This window comes from Gopherus flavomarginatus, chromosome 23 (genome assembly GCF_025201925.1).
Source record: "Gopherus flavomarginatus isolate rGopFla2 chromosome 23, rGopFla2.mat.asm, whole genome shotgun sequence".
Lineage (NCBI taxonomy): Eukaryota > Metazoa > Chordata > Testudines > Testudinidae > Gopherus > Gopherus flavomarginatus.
In genome coordinates, this window is record NC_066639.1 from 16,366,292 (window position 1) to 16,384,653 (window position 18,362).

At 66.2% G+C, this 18,362-nt stretch overlaps 1 protein-coding gene and 1 long non-coding RNA gene across 4 annotated transcripts in view; one reads left to right on the forward strand and one right to left on the reverse strand.

The window, feature by feature from the left end:
• Nucleotides 1–1,705: 1,705 nt before the first annotated feature.
• Nucleotides 1,706–18,362, forward strand: part of EPHB4 (EPH receptor B4) — a 32,259-nt gene continuing 15,602 nt past the window's right edge. The window contains exons 1-7 of one of the 3 annotated variants that reach the window (XM_050933257.1): nucleotides 1,706–1,752; nucleotides 2,665–4,723; nucleotides 7,978–8,048; nucleotides 10,994–11,678; nucleotides 14,208–14,363; nucleotides 14,684–15,013; nucleotides 16,415–16,536. In XM_050933257.1, the coding sequence (XP_050789214.1) occupies nucleotides 4,672–4,723; nucleotides 7,978–8,048; nucleotides 10,994–11,678; nucleotides 14,208–14,363; nucleotides 14,684–15,013; nucleotides 16,415–16,536 (1,416 nt within the window). In that variant the 5' untranslated portion in view covers nucleotides 1,706–1,752; nucleotides 2,665–4,671. Of the gene's footprint in view, nucleotides 1,753–2,613; nucleotides 4,724–7,977; nucleotides 8,049–10,993; nucleotides 11,679–14,207; nucleotides 14,364–14,683; nucleotides 15,014–16,414; nucleotides 16,537–18,362 lie in introns of those variants that run through there. The other 2 variants (XM_050933258.1, XM_050933255.1) reach the window with 2 other exon arrangements.
• LOC127039646 (uncharacterized) lies at nucleotides 12,251–13,403 on the reverse strand. Its single transcript, XR_007771259.1, has 4 exons — nucleotides 13,340–13,403; nucleotides 12,878–12,935; nucleotides 12,706–12,763; nucleotides 12,251–12,301 (listed from the first exon to the last, which is right to left on the reverse strand). It is a non-coding gene; the product is annotated as an uncharacterized LOC127039646 (long non-coding RNA).

Sequence of the window (18,362 nt, forward strand, 5' to 3'; positions counted from 1 at the left end):
TCCTGGCTCCCAGCCCCCCCTGCTCTGACCCACCAGCCCCCACTCCCCTCCCAGAGCCGGGGAGAGAACCCAGGAGTCCTGGCTCCCAGCCCCCCCTGCTCTGACCCACCAGCCCCCACTCCCCTCCCAGAGCCGGGGAGAGAACCCAGGAGTCCTGGCTCCCAGCCCCCCCTGCTCTAACCCACCAGCCCCCACTCCCCTCCCAGACCCGGGGAGAGAACCCAGGAGTCCTGGCTCCGAGCCCCCCCTGCTCTAACCCACCAGCCCCCACTCCCCTCCCAGAGCCGTGGAGAGAACCCAGGAGTCCTGGCTCCCCGCTCCTCTCCACATTTCATCATCCACCTCTGACCAGGGAATCGTGTGAAGAGTTGTTCCCCCCCTCCCAGCTCTGGGCCCCCCAGCTCTGCCGGTGCATAGATGCAGCCACCTCTGGGGCGGGGCGGCTGGTTACCCAGGGACTCTTCGCCTGGCACTGAGATGCAGCCACCTCTGGGGCGGGGCGGCCGGTTACCCAGGGACCCCTCGCCCGGCGCTGAGATGCAGCCACCTCTGGGGCGGGGTGGCCGGTTACCCAGGGACCCCTCACCCGGCGCTGAGATGCAGCCACCTCTGGGGTGGGGCAGCCGGTTACCCAGGGACCCCTCGCCCAGCGCTGAGATGCAGCCACCTCTGGGGCAGGGCGGCCGGTTACCCGAGGACCCCTCGCCCGGAGCTGAGATGCGCCCACCTCTGGGGCAGGGGGGCCTGTTACCCAGGGACCCCTCGCCCGGCGCTGAGATGCGGCCACATCCCCCTCGGGTGTCGGCAGTACAGGGGTTTTGACACACAGGGGCAGTTCCCATGGCAGCCAGCAGGGGCGACACGCCCAGTTCACTGCACCTCCCTCCCCAACGCACACACAGAGCACAACACAACACAGGCCCATTGAACCACAGACTGTTGGAGTTGGAAGGGACCTCGGGAGGTGTCTAGTCCAACCCCCTGCTCAAAGCAGGGCCCACCCCACACAGCGCAGCCTGCAACAATCCCTACACACAGACACACACACACACACACACAGAGCACAACACCTCACGCTGACCCAGGGCACACAATCCCTACACACACACACACACACACACACAGAGCACAACACCTCACGCTGCCCCACGGCACACAATCCCTACACACACACACACAGACCGTGCAACAACCCCTCTACACACACACACACACCATCTCACGCTGCCCCCGTACGCACAGCGCAGCCTGCAACATCCCCTCTGCTCACACACACAGCACACACACAGCACCTCACACTGCCCCAGTACACACAATCCCTACACACACAGCCTGCAACAACCCCTCTACACACACGCACACACACATCCCGCAGCCTGCAACAACCCCTCTGTGTGCGCACACACACACCCCACCTCACACTGCCCCAGTACACACCCCACAGCTAGCAAGAACCCCTCTACACACACACACACACACACACCCTGCAACAACCCCTCTACACACACACACACACACACAGCCTGCTACAACCCCTGTACACAGACACACAACTCAACACAACACCTCGTGCCGCCCCGGTACACACAGCGCAGCCTGCAACAACTGTCCACACACACACACACACACACACACACACACCCAGAGCCCCACGCCCCCCTTGTGTAAACCTCCCCCCACACCCCGCCCCTCCGCAGACCCCTCCCCTCCCCCCCGCCGCCGGGCTCAGAAAGTTGCGAGCCGCAGCCCGGGGTGAGCGGGGGGAACTCGGGGGCTGCGCGGGGGTTTGGGGGGATCCCCAGGGCAGGAGCGAGGGGGCCTCTTGGGGGGGGATTTTCTCCCCCCACCGCTCTGCACCCGGGAGCTCAGCGCAGGGGCCCGGGGCAGCGACTCGCGGCTGGGGGCGGGTTTGCAAACTTTGGGGTCCCCCCCAGCCAGGATCTCGGGGTGCTGTCGGGCAGGGCGAAGACTCATTCTGCCCCCCCCCCCAAGATTTTTGGAGGGTGGGGCTGAGTTGTGCGCAGATCTGAGGGGGGGAAACATTGCAAAGGACTTGCGGGTCCGGAAAGTGGTTTGGGGGGGACCCTTGTCAAAAAGTTCCAGGGGTCCCCCTGGAGGGACGAGGCTTTGGGGGGCTGCAAAGGTTGGGGGGATCTTTGCCGAGGCTTAGGGGTGCAGCGTTGCTGGGCGGGATTTCTGGGGGAGAGGGGGGACCACCGCTCGGCCAAGAGTTTTGGGGGGGTTCTCAGCAAGATTGGGGGGGCACCTTTGAGGGCAGCCACTTTGGGGGACTGGGAAAAGCTTTTTGGGGGCACATCTTCAAAAGGCCTTGCGTGCCCCAGGTGTGAGGGAAGGGGGCTCGCCGGCCAGAGGCAGTGCTAGCCCATGTTTGGGGGGGCCCTATATATGTCAGGGGCCTCAAATATTGGGGTCCTGCTTGAGCTGCACAGGGCCTAAAGAAATTGTTCAGTCTGCTGACACCTGGCTCCGGCTTTGCTTAGTTTTGCAAATGTTTGGGGGGAGCTGCAGATTTGGGGGGACCAGGGAGGAAATTGGGGGTGCTTCTTGCAAAGAGCCGGAAGGGGGGGCAGGCTCCTGAGCCAAGCGCAGACGCCTTCCCCCTGCCTGGATGCTATTTGTTTTTGTCTTTCTTTCTTTTTCCAGCTGCCTCCAAAAATCCTGGGGTCCCCCCTCGCCCCCAATTTCTGCAGTTTTTGGGCTTCCTTTGTCCACCAGGACCGGGCCCCTACACCCCACTCGGGACCAGCTCATGGGAGCGCGTCTAGTCCAGCCAGGCGGTTTCACTTTTCTGGACTCGCCCATTGTTTTGGGATTGTTTCGGGACCAGCTATTCCAGAAACGGGCCCTTGGCCGGGGGTCAAAGCGTCCCTGACTCGAGAGGTTTCCGGAGCCCCTGCTCTAGACCCACGACTTTTCGGGAGCTCCGAGACGCTGGACTTTTCTAGGGGATCCCGGCTCAGGAATTTCTCCAGAACCAACTTTTTGCCAGGGTTGGCGAGTTTTGGAGAATCCAGTTTTTCTAGCCGGACGGTGTTTGTCTTCGTTGATTTGCCAGAGTCCACATTTGTAGGGAAACCTGATTCGCACCCCCCCCGACAAGAAACTTATTTTTGAGATTATTTTTTCTAGATTGGGAGGCAAATCTGGGTTTGTTCCCACCCCCCTTGACTGGGGAGAAACCTGGGGTAATTTTATAGCTTGGGGTGAGATCTGCATTTAATATTTTTAGATGGGAAGAAATCTCAGTTTAATTTTTCTGGCTCAGGAGGAAATCCAGGTTTAATTTTTCTGGATCAGGGCAAAATCTGGGTTTATTTTTTTTCTAGATTGGGAAGAAATCTAGGTTTAATTTTTCTGGATCAGGGTAAAATCAGGGATTTAATTTTTTTCTGGATCAGGGCAAAATCTGGGTTTATTGTTTCTGGATTGGGATGTAATCAGGGTTTAATCTTTTCTGGATCAGGGTGAAAACTGGGCGTAACTTTTTTCTAGATTGTGGATAAATCTAGGTTTAATTTTTCTGGATCAGGAAGAAATTCAGGTTTAATTCAGGGCGGAATCGGGTTTATTTTTTCTGGATTGGGGCAAAATTTGGGTTTATTCTTTTTGGGATTGGGTGAAATCTGGGCTTTACTTTTTCTAGATTGTGGATAAATCTGGGTTTAATTTTTCTGGATCAGGGTGATTTCTGGGTTTAATTTTTCTGGATCAAGGTGATTTCTGGGTTTATTTTTTTCTGGACCAGGGTGGTTTTGGGGTTTAATTTTTCTGGATCAGGGTGAAATCTGGGTTGTTGTTTTTCTAGATTGGGAAGAAATGTAGGTTTAATTTTTCTGGATCAGGGTGATTTCTGGGTTTATTTTTTCTGGATCGGGGCAAAATCTGTTTTTTTTTTCTGGATTGGGATGAAATCAGGGTTTATTTTTTTCTAGATTGAGGAAAAGTCTGGATTTATTTTTCTGAATCAGGGTGCAATCTGGGTTTAATTTTTGTAGATTGGGGCAGAGGAAACCCAGGGTTTCCTTTTTCTAGAGTTGGGGGAATCGGGGAGTCAGACAAACTGAGGAGTGAAAACTTTCTGGACCAGGCAAAAATGGAGCATTAAAAGTTTCAGAGCTTAGGAGACATTTGGGGGTTTCCATTTTTGCCGACTGGGGGAAAAGTGATCGTTTCCCTCTAGACTAGGGGGAAATGGGGTGTCCATTTTGTGCTCGACGAAAGGCGCTTGGGGGCTGAGTTTTTCCAGATTAGGGACCTTTGGGGGGGCTGATTCGCTTGTTAGCCTAGGGAGAATTTCCTCTAGATTAGAAAAAAAAATTGTGGAGGGAGGGAGTTGATTTTTCCACGCCAGAAATGTATTCAGAGGTTAATCTTTTCCAGACTTGGTCAGTTATTAGGACGTAAATATTCTTGTGGGTCGAATTTTCCAGCTATCTGGGGGTAGCGGAGTCCCTCCAGAGAGGGAAATCTGGGGGAGTCAGTTGTCCCAGATCAAGGCGGGCTGGGGCTGCCGTGTTTCTGGGCAAAGGATTATTTTTCTGGAGTAAAGTTTCCCCGACTGGGGATTTACTCTCCCCCCCTCCGGTTGGTTGATCAGGATTTCGCGACAGCAGCTTTTCCCCTGGCCAGGAATTCGGGACCGACCCGGCCATGGAGCTCTGGCTGCTTTGTCTCTGGATTTCCCTCGCTCAGGCGGTGGAGGGTGAGTGAGAATTGGGGGGGATTTGTGCAGCTTTCTGTGTCTGTGGGAGCCAGGACTCCTGGGTTCTCTCCCTGGCTCTGGGAGGGGAGTGGGGGCTGGTGGGTCAGAGCAGTGGGGGCTGGGAGCCAGGACTCCTGGGTTCTCTCCCCGGCTCTGGGAGGGGAGTGGGGGCTGGTGCTTAGAGCAGGGGGGGCTGGGAGCCAGGACTCCTGGGTTCTCTCCCCAGCTTTGGGAGGGGAGTGAGGGCTGGTGAGTTAGAGTGGGGGGGGCTGGGAGCCAGGACTCCTGGGTTCTCTCCCCGGCTCTGGGAGGGGAGTGGGGGCTGGTGGGTTAGAGCAGGGGGGGCTGGGAGCCAGGACTCCTGGGTTCTCTCCCCGGCTCTGGGAGGGGAGTGGGGGCTGGTGGTTAGAGCAGGGGGGGCTGGGAGCCAGGACTCCTGGGTTCTCTCCCCAGCTTTGGGAGGGGAGTGAGGGCTGGTGAGTTAAAGTGGGGGGGGCTGGGAGCCAGGACTCCTGGGTTCTCTCCCCGGCTCTGGGAGGGGAGTGGGGGCTGGTGGGTCAGAGCAGGGGGGGCTGGGAGCCAGGACTCCTGGGTTCTCTGCCCGGCTCTGGGAGGGGAGTGGGGGCTGGTGGGTCAGAGCAGGGGGGGCTGGGAGCCAGGACTCCTGGGTTCTCTCCCCAGCTCTGGGAGGGGAGTGGGAGCTGGTGGTTAGAGCAGGGAGGGCTGGGAGCCAGGACTCCTGGGTTCTCTGCCCGGCTCTGGGAGGGGAGTGGGGGCTGGTGGGTCAGAGGAGGGGGGCTGGGAGCTAGGACTCCTGGGTTCTCTCCCCGGCTCTGGGGGGGAGTGGGGGCTGTTGGGTCAGAACAGGGGGGCTGGGAGCCAGGACTCCTGGGTTCTCTGCCCGGCTCTGGGAGGGGAGTGGGGGCTGGTGGGTCAGAGCAGGGGGGGGGCTGGGAGCCAGGACTCCTGGGTTCTCTCCCCGGCTCTGGGGGGGGAGTGGAGGCTGGTGGGTTAGAGCAGGGGGGCTGGGAGCCAGGACTCCTGGGTTCTCTCCCCGGCTCTGGGGGGGGGAGTGGAGGCTGGTGGGTCAGAGCAGGGGGGCTGGGAGCCCGGACTCCTGGGTTCTCTCCCCAGCTCTGGGAGGGGAGTGGGGGCTGGTGGGTCAGAGCAGGGGGGCTGGGAGCCAGGACTCCTGAGTTCTCTCCCTGGCTCTGGGGGGGGAGTGGAGACTGGTGGGTCAGAGCAGGGGGGCTGGGAGCCAGGACTCCTGGGTTCTCCCCCCTGCTCTGGGAGGGGAGTGGGGGCTGGTGGGTCAGAGCAGGGGGGCTGGGAGCCAGGACTCCTGGGTTCTCTCCCCGGCTCTGGGAGGGGAGTGGGGGCTGGTGGGTCAGAGCAGGGGGGCTGTGAGCCAGGACTCCTGGGTTCTCTCCCTGGCTCTGGGGGGGGGAGTGGAGGCTGGTGGGTCAGAGCAGGGGGGCTGGGAGCCAGGACTGTTTCTTTCGCGCAAGATCCGCTGCAGAAAAGACGCGGAAGGTGGTTTGTTGAAAGACAAAACAGGCCTGGAAAGAAAAGTGAAGGAAAACAAGAAAGAAACGCCCCCCCCACACCCCCTCTTTCATTCTGTCTTTCTTGGCCTCCTGCTCTTTCTTCCTCGGGGTTTGTTCCACCAAACGAACTTTTTATTTTGCCTTATGAAAACTCTGCGGCCTCATGGCCCAACCCCGGCGGAGACTTTCCTCTTTCATTAGCGCCCCCCATCTCGGCCCTTCTTTCCCCCTGCCCCCCGAAAGGCCTTGGCAGAAGGATCGTACTCCTGGATTTCACCTCTGTCTTTCGCTCCGTCCCTTTCTCCCCCAACCATTCAGCCCAGGACTCCTGGGTTCTCTCCCCGGCTCTGGGAGGGGAGTGGGGGCTGGTGGGTCAGAGCAGGGGGGGCTGGGAGCCAGGACTCCTGGGTTCCCTCCCTGGCTCTGGGACGGGAGTGGGGGCTGCTGGTTAGAGAGGGGGGGCTGGGAGCCAGGACTCCTGGGTTCTCTCCCCGGCTCTGGGAGGGGAGTGGGGGCTGGTGGGTCAGAGCAGGGGGGCTGGGAGCCAGGACTCCTGGGTTCTCTCCCTGGCTCTGGGAGGGGAGTGGGGGCTGGTGGGTTAGAGTGGGGGGGCTGGAAGCCAGGACTCCTGGGTTCTTGTGCCACTGATAGTCACATGAAGTGAGAACACTCCTCCTTGCCCAGCGATTTAACTCCGTTCTCCTGCCCCCTATTCTTTGGGGAGGGGGGGCTGGCAGGATTCGAACTCGCAGCCTGGGGCCCTGGTGCGAAGCGGGCTGCCAGTCAGGAGAGAACCCAGGCGTCCTGGCTCTGAGCCCCCCTCTGCTGGGAACAACCCACCCCGTTCTGGGAAGCCGGGCGGGCGCAGCGGCCGGGAGTTCGTTCACATCTGGCATGGATTTAGCCTGGGACAGAGGAGAAAACAGATTGGGGGGGAGGGGTCATGGTCTGGCAGCTGGAGCCGGGAGGCCCAGAAGGGGCTGGGGGGGGGGGGGCTGGAGCTGGGGTCGGGTGGGAGCCAACACTCCCTAGAGGGGACAGGCCCCTGCCCCATTCCCTGCCCCCCTGAACCAGCCAGTCCCTGCCCTGGGGCCGGGTGGGAGCCGGCGCCCCCTAGAGGGGACAGGCCCCTGCCCCATTCCCTGCCCCCCTGAGCCAGCCAGTCCCTGCCCTGGGGCCGGGTGGGAGCCGGCGCCCCCTAGAGGGGACAGGCCCCTGCCCCATTCCCTGCCCCCCTGAGCCAGCCAGTCCCTGCCCTGGAGTCCAGCCGGTTGCTGGTTTCCCCGTGTGGCCCCTGAGTGGGACAGACACCTCGCACGGCCGTGCGAGCACGTGGCACCAGAGCTGTGCGAAGGAGGCCGCAGCCTGCGGGAATCTCCATGTGCCCCCGGGAAGGCCTCTGTGTACCCCAGGGGTACGCGGCTCCCCTGGGTCAGACCCTCGGCCCGAACAGACTCAGATTCACCCCGCAATGACCCATCACCCACCACCCCACAGCACCTGTGTGCATGGGGGGGGGAAGGGTCTGTCTGCCTGGGAAAAGATTCAGGGGTTTGCTCCCCGACTTCGGGGGGGGGTGCTGGATCCAGGACTCCTGGGTTCTCTCCCTGGCTCTGGGGGGGGGGGGGGGCTGGGAGCCAGGACTCCTGGGTTCTCCGCTCCTCACTCCAGACCATAACCCTTCCCCCCTCCTTCTCTGTCTCCCAGAGACCTTGCTGAACACCTGGCTGGAGACGTCGGACCTGAAGTGGACGACGTACCCCCAAACGGACGGCCAGGTGAGGGGGCGGCGGGAAGCCGCGGGCAGGTGGGGGCCAGGGGGAGGGGCAGAGGAAGGAGGTGTGGGGGAAGGGGGCCGGGTGGGTCGCAGGCTCTGTGAGATGGGGGGATCCCAGGCATCAGGGAGCATGGTGGGTTCTGGGGGAGGCGGGGGGGCATGTGGGGGCATGTTGGGGGGGGCCTGTGGAGGAATAGGGGGTGCTGGGTGTCTGCCCCCCCACTGACTGAATTATGTTCCCTCCCCTGTTCTCTGCCCGTGTCCTCGCCCTGCACCCCATCCTGTCTCTCCCACCCCCTGCACCCCATCTCCCCGTGCACCCCATCCTGTCTCTCCCACCCCCTGCACCCCATCTCCCCGTGCACCCCATCCCCATCTCTCCCACCCCCTGCACCCCATCTCCCCGTGCACCCCATCTCCCATCTCTCCCACCCCCTGCACCCCATCTCCCCGTGCACCCCATCCCCCCATCTCTCCCACACTCTGCATGCCATCTCCTCCTGCACCCCATCCCCCCATCTCTCCCACCCCCTGCACCCCATCTCCCCCTGCACCCCATCCCCCATCGCTCCCACCCCCTGCACCCCATCTCCCCCTGCACCCCATCTCCCATCTCTCCCACCCCCTGCACCCCATCTCCCCGTGCACCCCATCCCCCATCTCTCCCACACTCTGCATGCCATCTCCTCCTGCACCCCATCCCCCATCTCTCCCACCCCCTGCACCCCATCTCCCCCTGCACCCCATCCCCCATCGCTCCCACCCCCTGCACCCCATCTCCCCGTGCACCCCATCCCCCCATCTCTCCCACACTCTGCATGCCATCTCCTCCTGCACCCCATCCCCCCATCTCTCCCACCCCCTGCACCCCATCCCCCATCTCTCCCACCCCCTGCACCCCATCTCCCGTGCACCCCATCCCCCCATCTCTCCCACCCCCTGCACCCGATCTCCCCATGCACCCCATCTCCCATCTCTCCCACCTCCTGCACCCCATCTCCCCGTGCACCCCATCTCCCATCTCTCCCACCCCCTGCACCCCATCTCCCCGTGCACTCCATCCCCCCATCTCTCCCACCCCCTGCATCCCATCTCCCCGTGCACCCCATCCCCCCATCTCCCACCCCCTGCACCCCATCTCCCCGTGCACCCCATCCCCCCATCTCCCACCCTCTGCACCCCATCTCTCCGTGCACCCCATCCCCCATCTCTCCCACCCTCTGCACCCCATCTCCCCGTGCACCCCATCCCCCATCTCTCCCACCCCCTGCACCCCATCTCCCCGTGCACCCCATCCCCCATCTCTCCCACCCCCTGCATCCCATCTCCTCCTGCACCCCATCCCCCCATCTCTCCCACCCCCTGCACCCCATCTCCCCGTGCACCCCATCCCCCCATCTCTCCCACCCCCTGCACCCCATCTCCCCGTGCACCCCATCCCCCATCTCTCCCACCCTCTGCACCCCATCTCCCCGTGCACCCCATCCCCCATCTCTCCCACCCCCCGCACCCCATCTCCCTATGCACCCCATCCCCCCATCTCTCCCACACTCTGCACGCCATCTCCCCCTGCACCCCATCCCCCCATCTCTCCCACCCCCTGCACCCCATCTCCCCCTGCACCCCATCCCCCCATCTCTCGCACTCCCTGCACCCCATCTCCCCGTGCACCCCATCTCCCATCTCTCCCACCTCCTGCACCCCATCTCCCTGTGCATCCCATCCCCCATCTCTCCCACCTCCTGCACCCCATCTCCCCCTGCACCCCATCCCCCATCTCTCCCACCCCCTGCACCCCATCTCCCCATGCACCCCATCCCCCCTCTCTCCCACCCTCTGCACCCCATCTCCCTATGCACCCCATCCCCCATCTCTCTCACCCCCTGCACCTCATCTCCCTCTGCACCCCATCTCCCATTGCTCCCACCCCCCTGCACCCCATCTCCCTGGGCACCCCATCCCCCATCTCTCCCACCCCTTGCACCCCATCTCCCCCTGCACCTCATCTCCTAATCGCCTGCTTTCTACCCGTCTCCGCCCCCTGCACCCTATCTCCCCATGCACCCCATCTCCAAATCACCTGGTCCCTGCCCTGTCTCCTCCCCTGCACCCCAACCCCCATCTGTCTCTGCACCCCGTCTCCCTATGCACCCCATCCCCCATCGCTCCCACCCCCTGCACCCCATCTCCCTATGCACCCCATACCCCCATCTCTCCCACCCTCTGCACCCCATCTCCCCGTGCACCCCATCCTCCCATCTCTCCCACCCTCTGCACCCCATCCCCCATCTCTCCCACCTCCTGCACCCCATCTCCCTATGCACCCCATCCCCCATCGCTCCCACCTCCTGCACCCCATCCCCCATCTCTCCCACCCTCTGCACCCCATCTCCCCGTGCACCCCATCCCCCATCGCTCCCACCTCCTGCACCCCATCCCCCATCTCTCCCACCCTCTGCACCCCATCTCCCCGTGCACCCCATCTCCCATCGCTCCCACCCCCTGCACCCCATCCCCCCATCTCTCCCACCCTCTGCACCCCATCTCCCTATGCACCCCATCCCCCATCGCTCCCACCCCCTGCACCCCATCTCCCTGTGCATCCCATCCCCCATCACTCGCACCCCCTGCATCCATCTCCCTCTGCACCCCATCTCCCATCTCTCCCACCTCCTGCACCCATCTCCCTCTGCACCCCATCTCCCTATGCACCCCATCCCCCATCGCTCCCACCCCCTGCACCCCATCTCCCCGTGCACCCCATCCCCCATCTCTCCCACCCCCTGCACCCCATCTCCTCCTGCACCCCATCCCCCATCGCTCCCACCCCCTGCACCCCATCTCCTGATCGCCCGCTCTCTCCCCCCGTCTCCTCCCCCTGCCCCCCGCCCCGCTCTCTCCCCCCGTCTCCTCCCCCTGCCCCCCCCGCTCTCTGCCCCCCGGCAGTGGGAGGAGCTGAGCGGGCTGGACGAGGAGCGCCAGCATTCGGTGCGCACCTTCGAGGTGTGCGCGGTGGAGGGGCCGGGCCGGGAGGCCTGGCTGCGCAGCGGGTTCGTGCCCCGCCGGGGGGCGACCCACGTCTACGCCGAGCTGCGCTACACGGTGGTGGAGTGTTTCTCCCTCCCGCGCCCGGCCCGGGCCTGCAAGGAAACCTTCAACGTCTTCTTCTACGAGGCCGAGCGGGACCTGGCCACGGCCACCGACCCGCCCTGGCTGGAGAACCCCTGGGTCAAGGTGGACACGGTGGCGGCCGAGCACCTGACCCGCAAGCGCCCGGGGGCCGAGGCCACGGGGAAGGTCAACGTCAAGACCCTGCGGCTCGGGCCGCTGAGCAAAACCGGCTTCTACGTGGCTTTCCAGGACCAGGGCGCCTGCATGGCCCTGCTGGGGGTCCGGCTCTACTTCAAAAAGTGCCCCGGGGCCGTGGCCCGGCTGGCCGCCTTCCCCGAGACGGTGCCCCGGGAGCTGGTGACGCCCGTGGCCGGCGCCTGCGTGGCCGGGGCCGAGCCCGAGGGGCCCGGGCCCCTCAGCATGTACTGCCGGGAGGACGGGCGCTGGGCCGAGCACGCGCCCGCCGGCTGCGTCTGCCTGGCCGGGCACGAGGCCGCCGAGGGGAACACGCAGTGCCGAGGTGAGGCGCCCGGACGCCGGGGTCCTGCGGGGAAGGGGGGGCGGACGCTGGGCTTCCGAGGTGGCCCGGACGCCTGGGTTCCCTGGATGGGGAGTTAGATACCTGGGTTCTGAGCTGGGGGGCCCGGACGCCTGGGTTCCCTGGATGGGGAGTTGGATGCCTGGGTTCTGAGCTGGGGGGCCCGGATGCCTGGGTTCCCTGGATGGGGAGTTGGATGCCTGGGTTCTGAGCTGGGGGGCCCGGATGCCTGGGTTCCCTGGATGGGGAGTTGGATGCCTGGGTTCTGAGCTGAGGGGCCCGGATGCCTGGGTTCCTGGGATGCGGAGTTGGATGCCTGGGTTCTGAGCTGGGGGGCCCGGACGCCTGGGTTCCCTGGATGGGGAGTTAGATGCCTGGGTTCTGAGCTGGGGGGCCCGGACGCCTGGGTTCCTGGGATGCGGAGTTTGATACCTGGGTTCTGAGCTGGGGGGCCCGGACGCCTGGGTTCCCAGGATGCGGAGTTGGATGCCTGGGTTCTGAGCTGGGGGCCCAGATGCCTGGGTTCCCTGGATGGGGAGTTAGATACCTGGGTTCTGAGCTGGGGGGCCCGGATGCCTGGGTTCCCTGGATGCGGAGTTGGATACCTGGGTTCTGAGCTGGGGGCCCGGATGCCTGGGTTCCCTGGATGCGGAGTTGGATACCTGGGTTCTGAGCTGGGGGGCCCGGACGCCTGGGTTCCCTGGATGGGGAGTTAGATGCCTGGGTTCTGAGCTGGGGGGCCCGGACGCCTGGGTTCCTGGGATGCGGAGTTGGATGCCTGGGTTCTAAGCTGGGGGGCCCGGACGCCTGGGTTCCCTGGATGGGGAGTTAGATGCCTGGGTTCTGAGCTGGGGGGCCCGGACGCCTGGGTTCCTGGGATGCGGAGTTTGATACCTGGGTTCTGAGCTGGGGGGCCCGGACGCCTGGGTTCCCAGGATGCGGAGTTGGATGCCTGGGTTCTGAGCTGGGGGCCCAGATGCCTGGGTTCCCTGGATGGGGAGTTAGATACCTGGGTTCTGAGCTGGGGGGCCCGGATGCCTGGGTTCCCTGGATGCGGAGTTGGATACCTGGGTTCTGAGCTGGGGGCCCGGACGCCTGGGTTCCCAGGATGCGGAGTTGGATGCCTGGGTTCTGAGCTGGGGGCCCAGATGCCTGGGTTCCCTGGATGGGGAGTTAGATACCTGGGTTCTGAGCTGGGGGGCCCGGATGCCTGGGTTCCCTGGATGCGGAGTTGGATACCTGGGTTCTGAGCTGGGGGCCCGGATGCCTGGGTTCCCTGGATGCGGAGTTGGATACCTGGGTTCTGAGCTGGGGGGCCCGGACGCCTGGGTTCCCTGGATGGGGAGTTAGATGCCTGGGTTCTGAGCTGGGGGGCCCGGACGCCTGGGTTCCTGGGATGCGGAGTTGGATGCCTGGGTTCTAAGCTGGGGGGCCCGGACGCCTGGGTTCCCTGGATGGGGAGTTAGATGCCTGGGTTCTGAGCTGGGGGGCCCGGACGCCTGGGTTCCTGGGATGCGGAGTTTGATACCTGGGTTCTGAGCTGGGGGGCCCGGACGCCTGGGTTCCCAGGATGCGGAGTTGGATGCCTGGGTTCTGAGCTGGGGGCCCAGATGCCTGGGTTCCCTGGATGGGGAGTTAGATACCTGGGTTCTGAGCTGGGGGGCCCGGATGCCTGGGTTCCCTGGATGCGGAGTTGGATACCTGGGTTCTGAGCTGGGGGCCCGGATGCCTGGGTTCCCTGGATGCGGAGTTGGATACCTGGGTTCTGAGCTGGGGGGCCCGGACGCCTGGGTTCCCTGGATGGGGAGTTAGATGCCTGGGTTCCTGGGATGCGGAGTTGGATGCCTGGGTTCTGAGCTGGGGGGCCCGGACGCCTGGGTTCCCTGGATGGGGAGTTAGATGCCTGGGTTCTGGGGAGGGAGGGGTACGGACACCGGAGATGGACACCGGGGTTCAGGGGAACTGGATGCCAGGGTTTGGCAGTGCCGGACACGGGGTTCCCAGGGTGGGAGACCTGGAACCTGCGTTCTGGGGGGACCCGGACACCTGGGTTCCAGGCTGGCAGGCTGAATTGCGGGTTCTCCAATGGCGAGTTGGCTGGTTACCCAGGGACCCCTCACCCGGCGCTGAGATGTGCCCACCTCTGGGGCAGGGCGGCCGATTACCCAGGGACCCCTCGCCCGGCGCTGAGATGTGCCCACCTCTGGGGCAGGGCGGCCGATTACCCAGGGACCCCTCGCCCGGCGCTGAGATGCGCCCACCTCTGGGGCGGGGCGGCCGATTACCCAGGGACCCCTCGCCCGGCGCTGAGATGCGCCCACCTCTGGGGCGGGGCGGCCGATTACCTGGGGACCCCTCACCCGGCGCTGAGATGTGCCCACCTCTGGGGCGGGGCGGCCGATTACCCAGGGACCCCTCGCCCGGCGCCGAGATGCGCCCACCTCTGGGGCGGGGGCTGTTTAACCCTTTGTTTCCCAGGAAGGTGCCGTCTGACCCTTTTTGTCTCGCCAGCCTGTGTCCCTGGCACCTTCAAGGCCGCGCAGGGTGAGGGGCTCTGCCAGCCCTGCCCCCCCTACAGCCATTCCTCAGCGCCCGGCGCCTCCATCTGCTCCTGCCGCAACGGGTACTTCCGTGCCAGCGCCGACCCCCCCAGCTCCCCCTGCACCAGTGAGTCACCCTGGGAGGGGACTGGGGGCTGGTGGGTCAGAGCAGGGGCGGGGGGGAGCCAGGACTCCTGGGTTCTCTCCCCGTCTCTGGGAGGGGAGTGGGGGCTGGTGGTTAGAGCAGGGGGGTCTGGGAGCCAGGACTCCTGGGTTCTCTCCCCGGCTCTGGGAGGGGAGTGGGGGCTGGTGGTTAGAGCAGGAGGGCTGGGACCCAGGACTCCTGGGTTCTCTCCCTGGCTCTGGGAGGGGAGTGGGGGCTGGTGGTTAGAGCAGGGGGGTCTGGGAGCCCGGACTCCTGGGTTCTATCTCTCCTCTCCCCTGCAGCGACCCCCTCGGCCCCGCGCAGCATCGTGCCCCAGATCAACGGCTCGGAGGTGGTGCTGGCCTGGAGCGAGCCCCTGGAGAGCGGGGGCCGGCGGGACGTGACCTACAACGTGCTCTGCTCCGAGTGCCCCGAGGGGCGGCCCTGCCAGCGCTGCGCCCGCCTGACCTTCGCCCCCAGCGCAGCGGGGCTGGCGGAGCCGGGGGTGACCGTCCAGGGCCTGCAGCCCTACGTCACCTACACCTTCGAGATCCAGGCCGTCAACGGGGTGTCGGACCTGAGCCCCAACCCGCCCCAGGCCGAGCTGGTCAACGTCACCACCAACAAGGATGGTGAGAACTGGCCTGGTGCCCCTCACTCCCGACCTGCAGCCCCCTGCCCCGTCAGCGCCCCTGACTCCCATTCCGCAGCCCCGCCAGTGCCCCTCACTCCCGACCCGCAGCCCCCTGCCCCGTCAGCGCCCCTGACTCCCGACCCGCAGCCCCCTGCCCCGTCAGCGCCCCTGACTCCCGACCCGCAGCCCCCTGCCCCGTCAGCGCCCCTGACTCCCGACCCACAGCCCCCTGCCCCGTCGGCGCCCCTCACTCCCAATCCGCAGCCCCCAGCCCCGCCGGTGCCCCTCACTCCCGACCCGCAGCCCCCAGCCCCGTCAGCGCCCCTGACTCCCGACCCGCAGCCCCCTGCCCCGTCAGCGCCCCTGACTCCCGACCCACAGCCCCCTGCCCCGTCGGCGCCCCTCACTCCCAATCCGCAGCCCCGCCAGTGCCCCTCACTCCCGACCCGCAGCCCCCTGCCCCGTCAGCGCCCCTGACTCCCGACCCGCAGCCCCCTGCCCCGTCGGTGCCCCTCACTCCCGACCTGCAGCCCCCGCCCAGCGGCGCCGCTCACTCCCGACCCGCAGCCCCCAGCCCCGCCGGTGCCCCTCACTCCCGACCCGCAGCCCTCGCCCAGCGGCGTCGCTCACTCCCGACCCGCAGCCCCCGCCCGGCCGGTGCCCCTCACCCCCGACCCGCAGCCCCCGCCCGACCGGTGCCCCTCACTCCCGACCTGCAGCCCCCGCCCAGCGGCGCCGCTCACTCCCGACCCGCAGCCCCCTGCCCCGCCGGTGCCCCTCACCCCCGACCCGCAGCCCCCGCCCGACCGGTGCCCCTCACTCCCGACCCGCAGCCCCCGCCCGACCGGTGCCCCTCACTCCCGACCCGCAGCCCCCAGCCCCGCCGGTGCCCCTCACGCCCGACCCGCAGCCCCCGCCCGACCGGTGCCCCTCACTCCCGACCCGCAGCCCCCAGCCCCGCCGGTGCCCCTCACTCCCGACCCGCAGCCCCCAGCCCCGCCGGTGCCCCTCACTCCCGACCCGCAGCCCTCGCCCAGCGGCGTCGCTCACTCCCGACCCGCAGCCCCCGCCCGGCTGGTGCCCCTCACTCCCGACCCGCAGCCCCCAGCCCCGCCGGTGCCCCTCACGCCCGACCCGTAGCCCCCGCCCGGCCGGTGCCCCTCACTCCCGACCCGCAGCCCCCAGCCCCGCCCGGCTTGTGCCCCTCACTCCCGACCCGCAGCCCCCGCCCGGCCGGTGCCCCTCACTCCCGACCCGCAGCCCCCAGCCCCGCCAGTGCCCCTCACTCCCGACCCGCAGCCCCCGCCCGGCCGGTGCCCCTCACTCCCGACCCGCAGCCCCCGCCCGGCCGGTGCCCCTCACTCCCGACCCGCAGCCCTGACTTGGCGTCTGCCCCCAGTGCCCCCGCCCGTGGACAAGGTCCAGGGGTCTCTGTCCCCCACCGGGATGGTTCTGAGCTGGCCGGTGCCCCACCCCCGCAGCGGGCGCATCCTGGACTACGAGGTGAAATACTACGAGAAGGTGAGGGGGGGTCGGAAGGGCCTGTGGGGGGAGGGGGCCTCGGGGGGGATGGAGAGGACCTAGGGGAGCGGACAGGGAAGGGGGTCAGGGATCAGAGGTGGGGGGGATCAGGATGGGGGCTGCGGGGGGGAGGGGACTAGGGGAGGGAATTGGGGGACCGTGGGGGGGTGAGGGGAGGATGAGGAGGGGGACTGTGGAGGGGAGGGAATGAGAGGGGCCCAGGGGAGGGGATTGGGGGGCCTGTTGGGAGGGTGAGGGGAGGATCGGGTGGGGGCAGTAGGGGAGGGGACTAGGGGAGGGGATGGGGGGCTCTGAGGCGGTGAAGGGAGGATCAGGAGGGGGGCAGTGGGGGAAGGGACCTGGGGAGGGGATGGGGGGCTGTGGGGAGGATCGGAGGGGGGCAGTTGGGGAGGGGACCGGGGGAGGGGATTGGGGGGCTGTGGGGAGGATTGGAGGGGGGCAGTTGGGGAGGGGACCGGGGGAGGGGATTGGGGGGCTGTGGGGAGGATTGGAGGGGGGCAGTTGGGGAGGGGATTGGGGGGCTGTGGGGAGGATCGGGTGGGGGCAGTAGGGGAGGGGACTGGGGGAGGGGATGGGGGGCTCTGAGGGGGTGAAGGGAGGATCAGGAGGGGGGCAGTGGGGGAAGGGACCTGGGGAGGGGATTGGGGGGCTGTGGGGAGGATCGGAGGGGGGCAGTTGGGGAGGGGACCGGGGGAGGGGATTGGGGGGCTGTGGGGAGGATTGGAGGGGGGCAGTTGGGGAGGAGACCGGGGGAGGGGATGGGGGTCTCTGGGGGGATGAGGAAGGATTGGAAGGGGGGCAGTTGGGGAGGGGACCAGGGGAGGGGATTGGGGGGCTGTGGGGAGGATTGGAGGGGGGCAGTTGGGGAGGGGATTGGGGGGCTGTGGGGAGGATCGGGTGGGGGCAGTAGGGGAGGGGACTGGGGGAGGGGATGGGGGGCTCTGAGGGGGTGAAGGGAGGATCAGGAGGGGGGCAGTGGGGGAAGGGACCTGGGGAGGGGATTGGGGGGCTGTGGGGAGGATTGGAGGGGGGCAGTTGGGGAGGGGATTGGGGGGCTGTGGGGAGGATCGGGTGGGGGCAGTAGGGGAGGGGACTGGGGGAGGGGATGGGGGGCTCTGAGGGGGTGAAGGGAGGATCAGGAGGGGGGCAGTTGGGGAGGGGACCGGGGAAGGGGATTGGGGGGCTGTGGGGAGGATCGGAGGGGGGCAGTTGGGGAGGGGACCGGGGGAGGGGATTGGGGGGCTGTGGGGAGGATTGGAGGGGGGCAGTTGGGGAGGAGACCGGGGGAGGGGATGGGGGTCTCTGGGGGGATGAGGAAGGATTGGAAGGGGGGCAGTTGGGGAGGGGACCAGGGGAGGGGATTGGGGGGCTGTGGGGAGGATTGGAGGGGGGCAGTTGGGGAGGGGATTGGGGGGCTGTGGGGAGGATTGGAGGGGGGCAGTTGGGGAGGGGACCGGGGGAGGGGATTGGGGGGCTGTGGGGAGGATTGGAGGGGGGCAGTTGGGGAGGGGACCGGGGGAGGGGATTGGGGGGCTGTGAGGGGGCGAGGGGAGGATCGGGAGGGGGGCAGTGGGGGAAGGGACCTGGGGAGGAGATTGGGGGGCTGTAGGGAGGATCAGAGGGGGGGCATTTGGGGAGGGGATTGGGGGCTGTGGGGAGGATCAGGGGGGCAGTTGGGGAGGGGACCAGGGGAGGGGATGGGGGTCTCTGGGGGGATGAGGAAGGATTGGAAGGGGGTCAGTTGGGGAGGGGACCAGGGGAGGGGATTGGGGGGCTATGGGGAGGATCAGGGGGGCAGTTGGGGA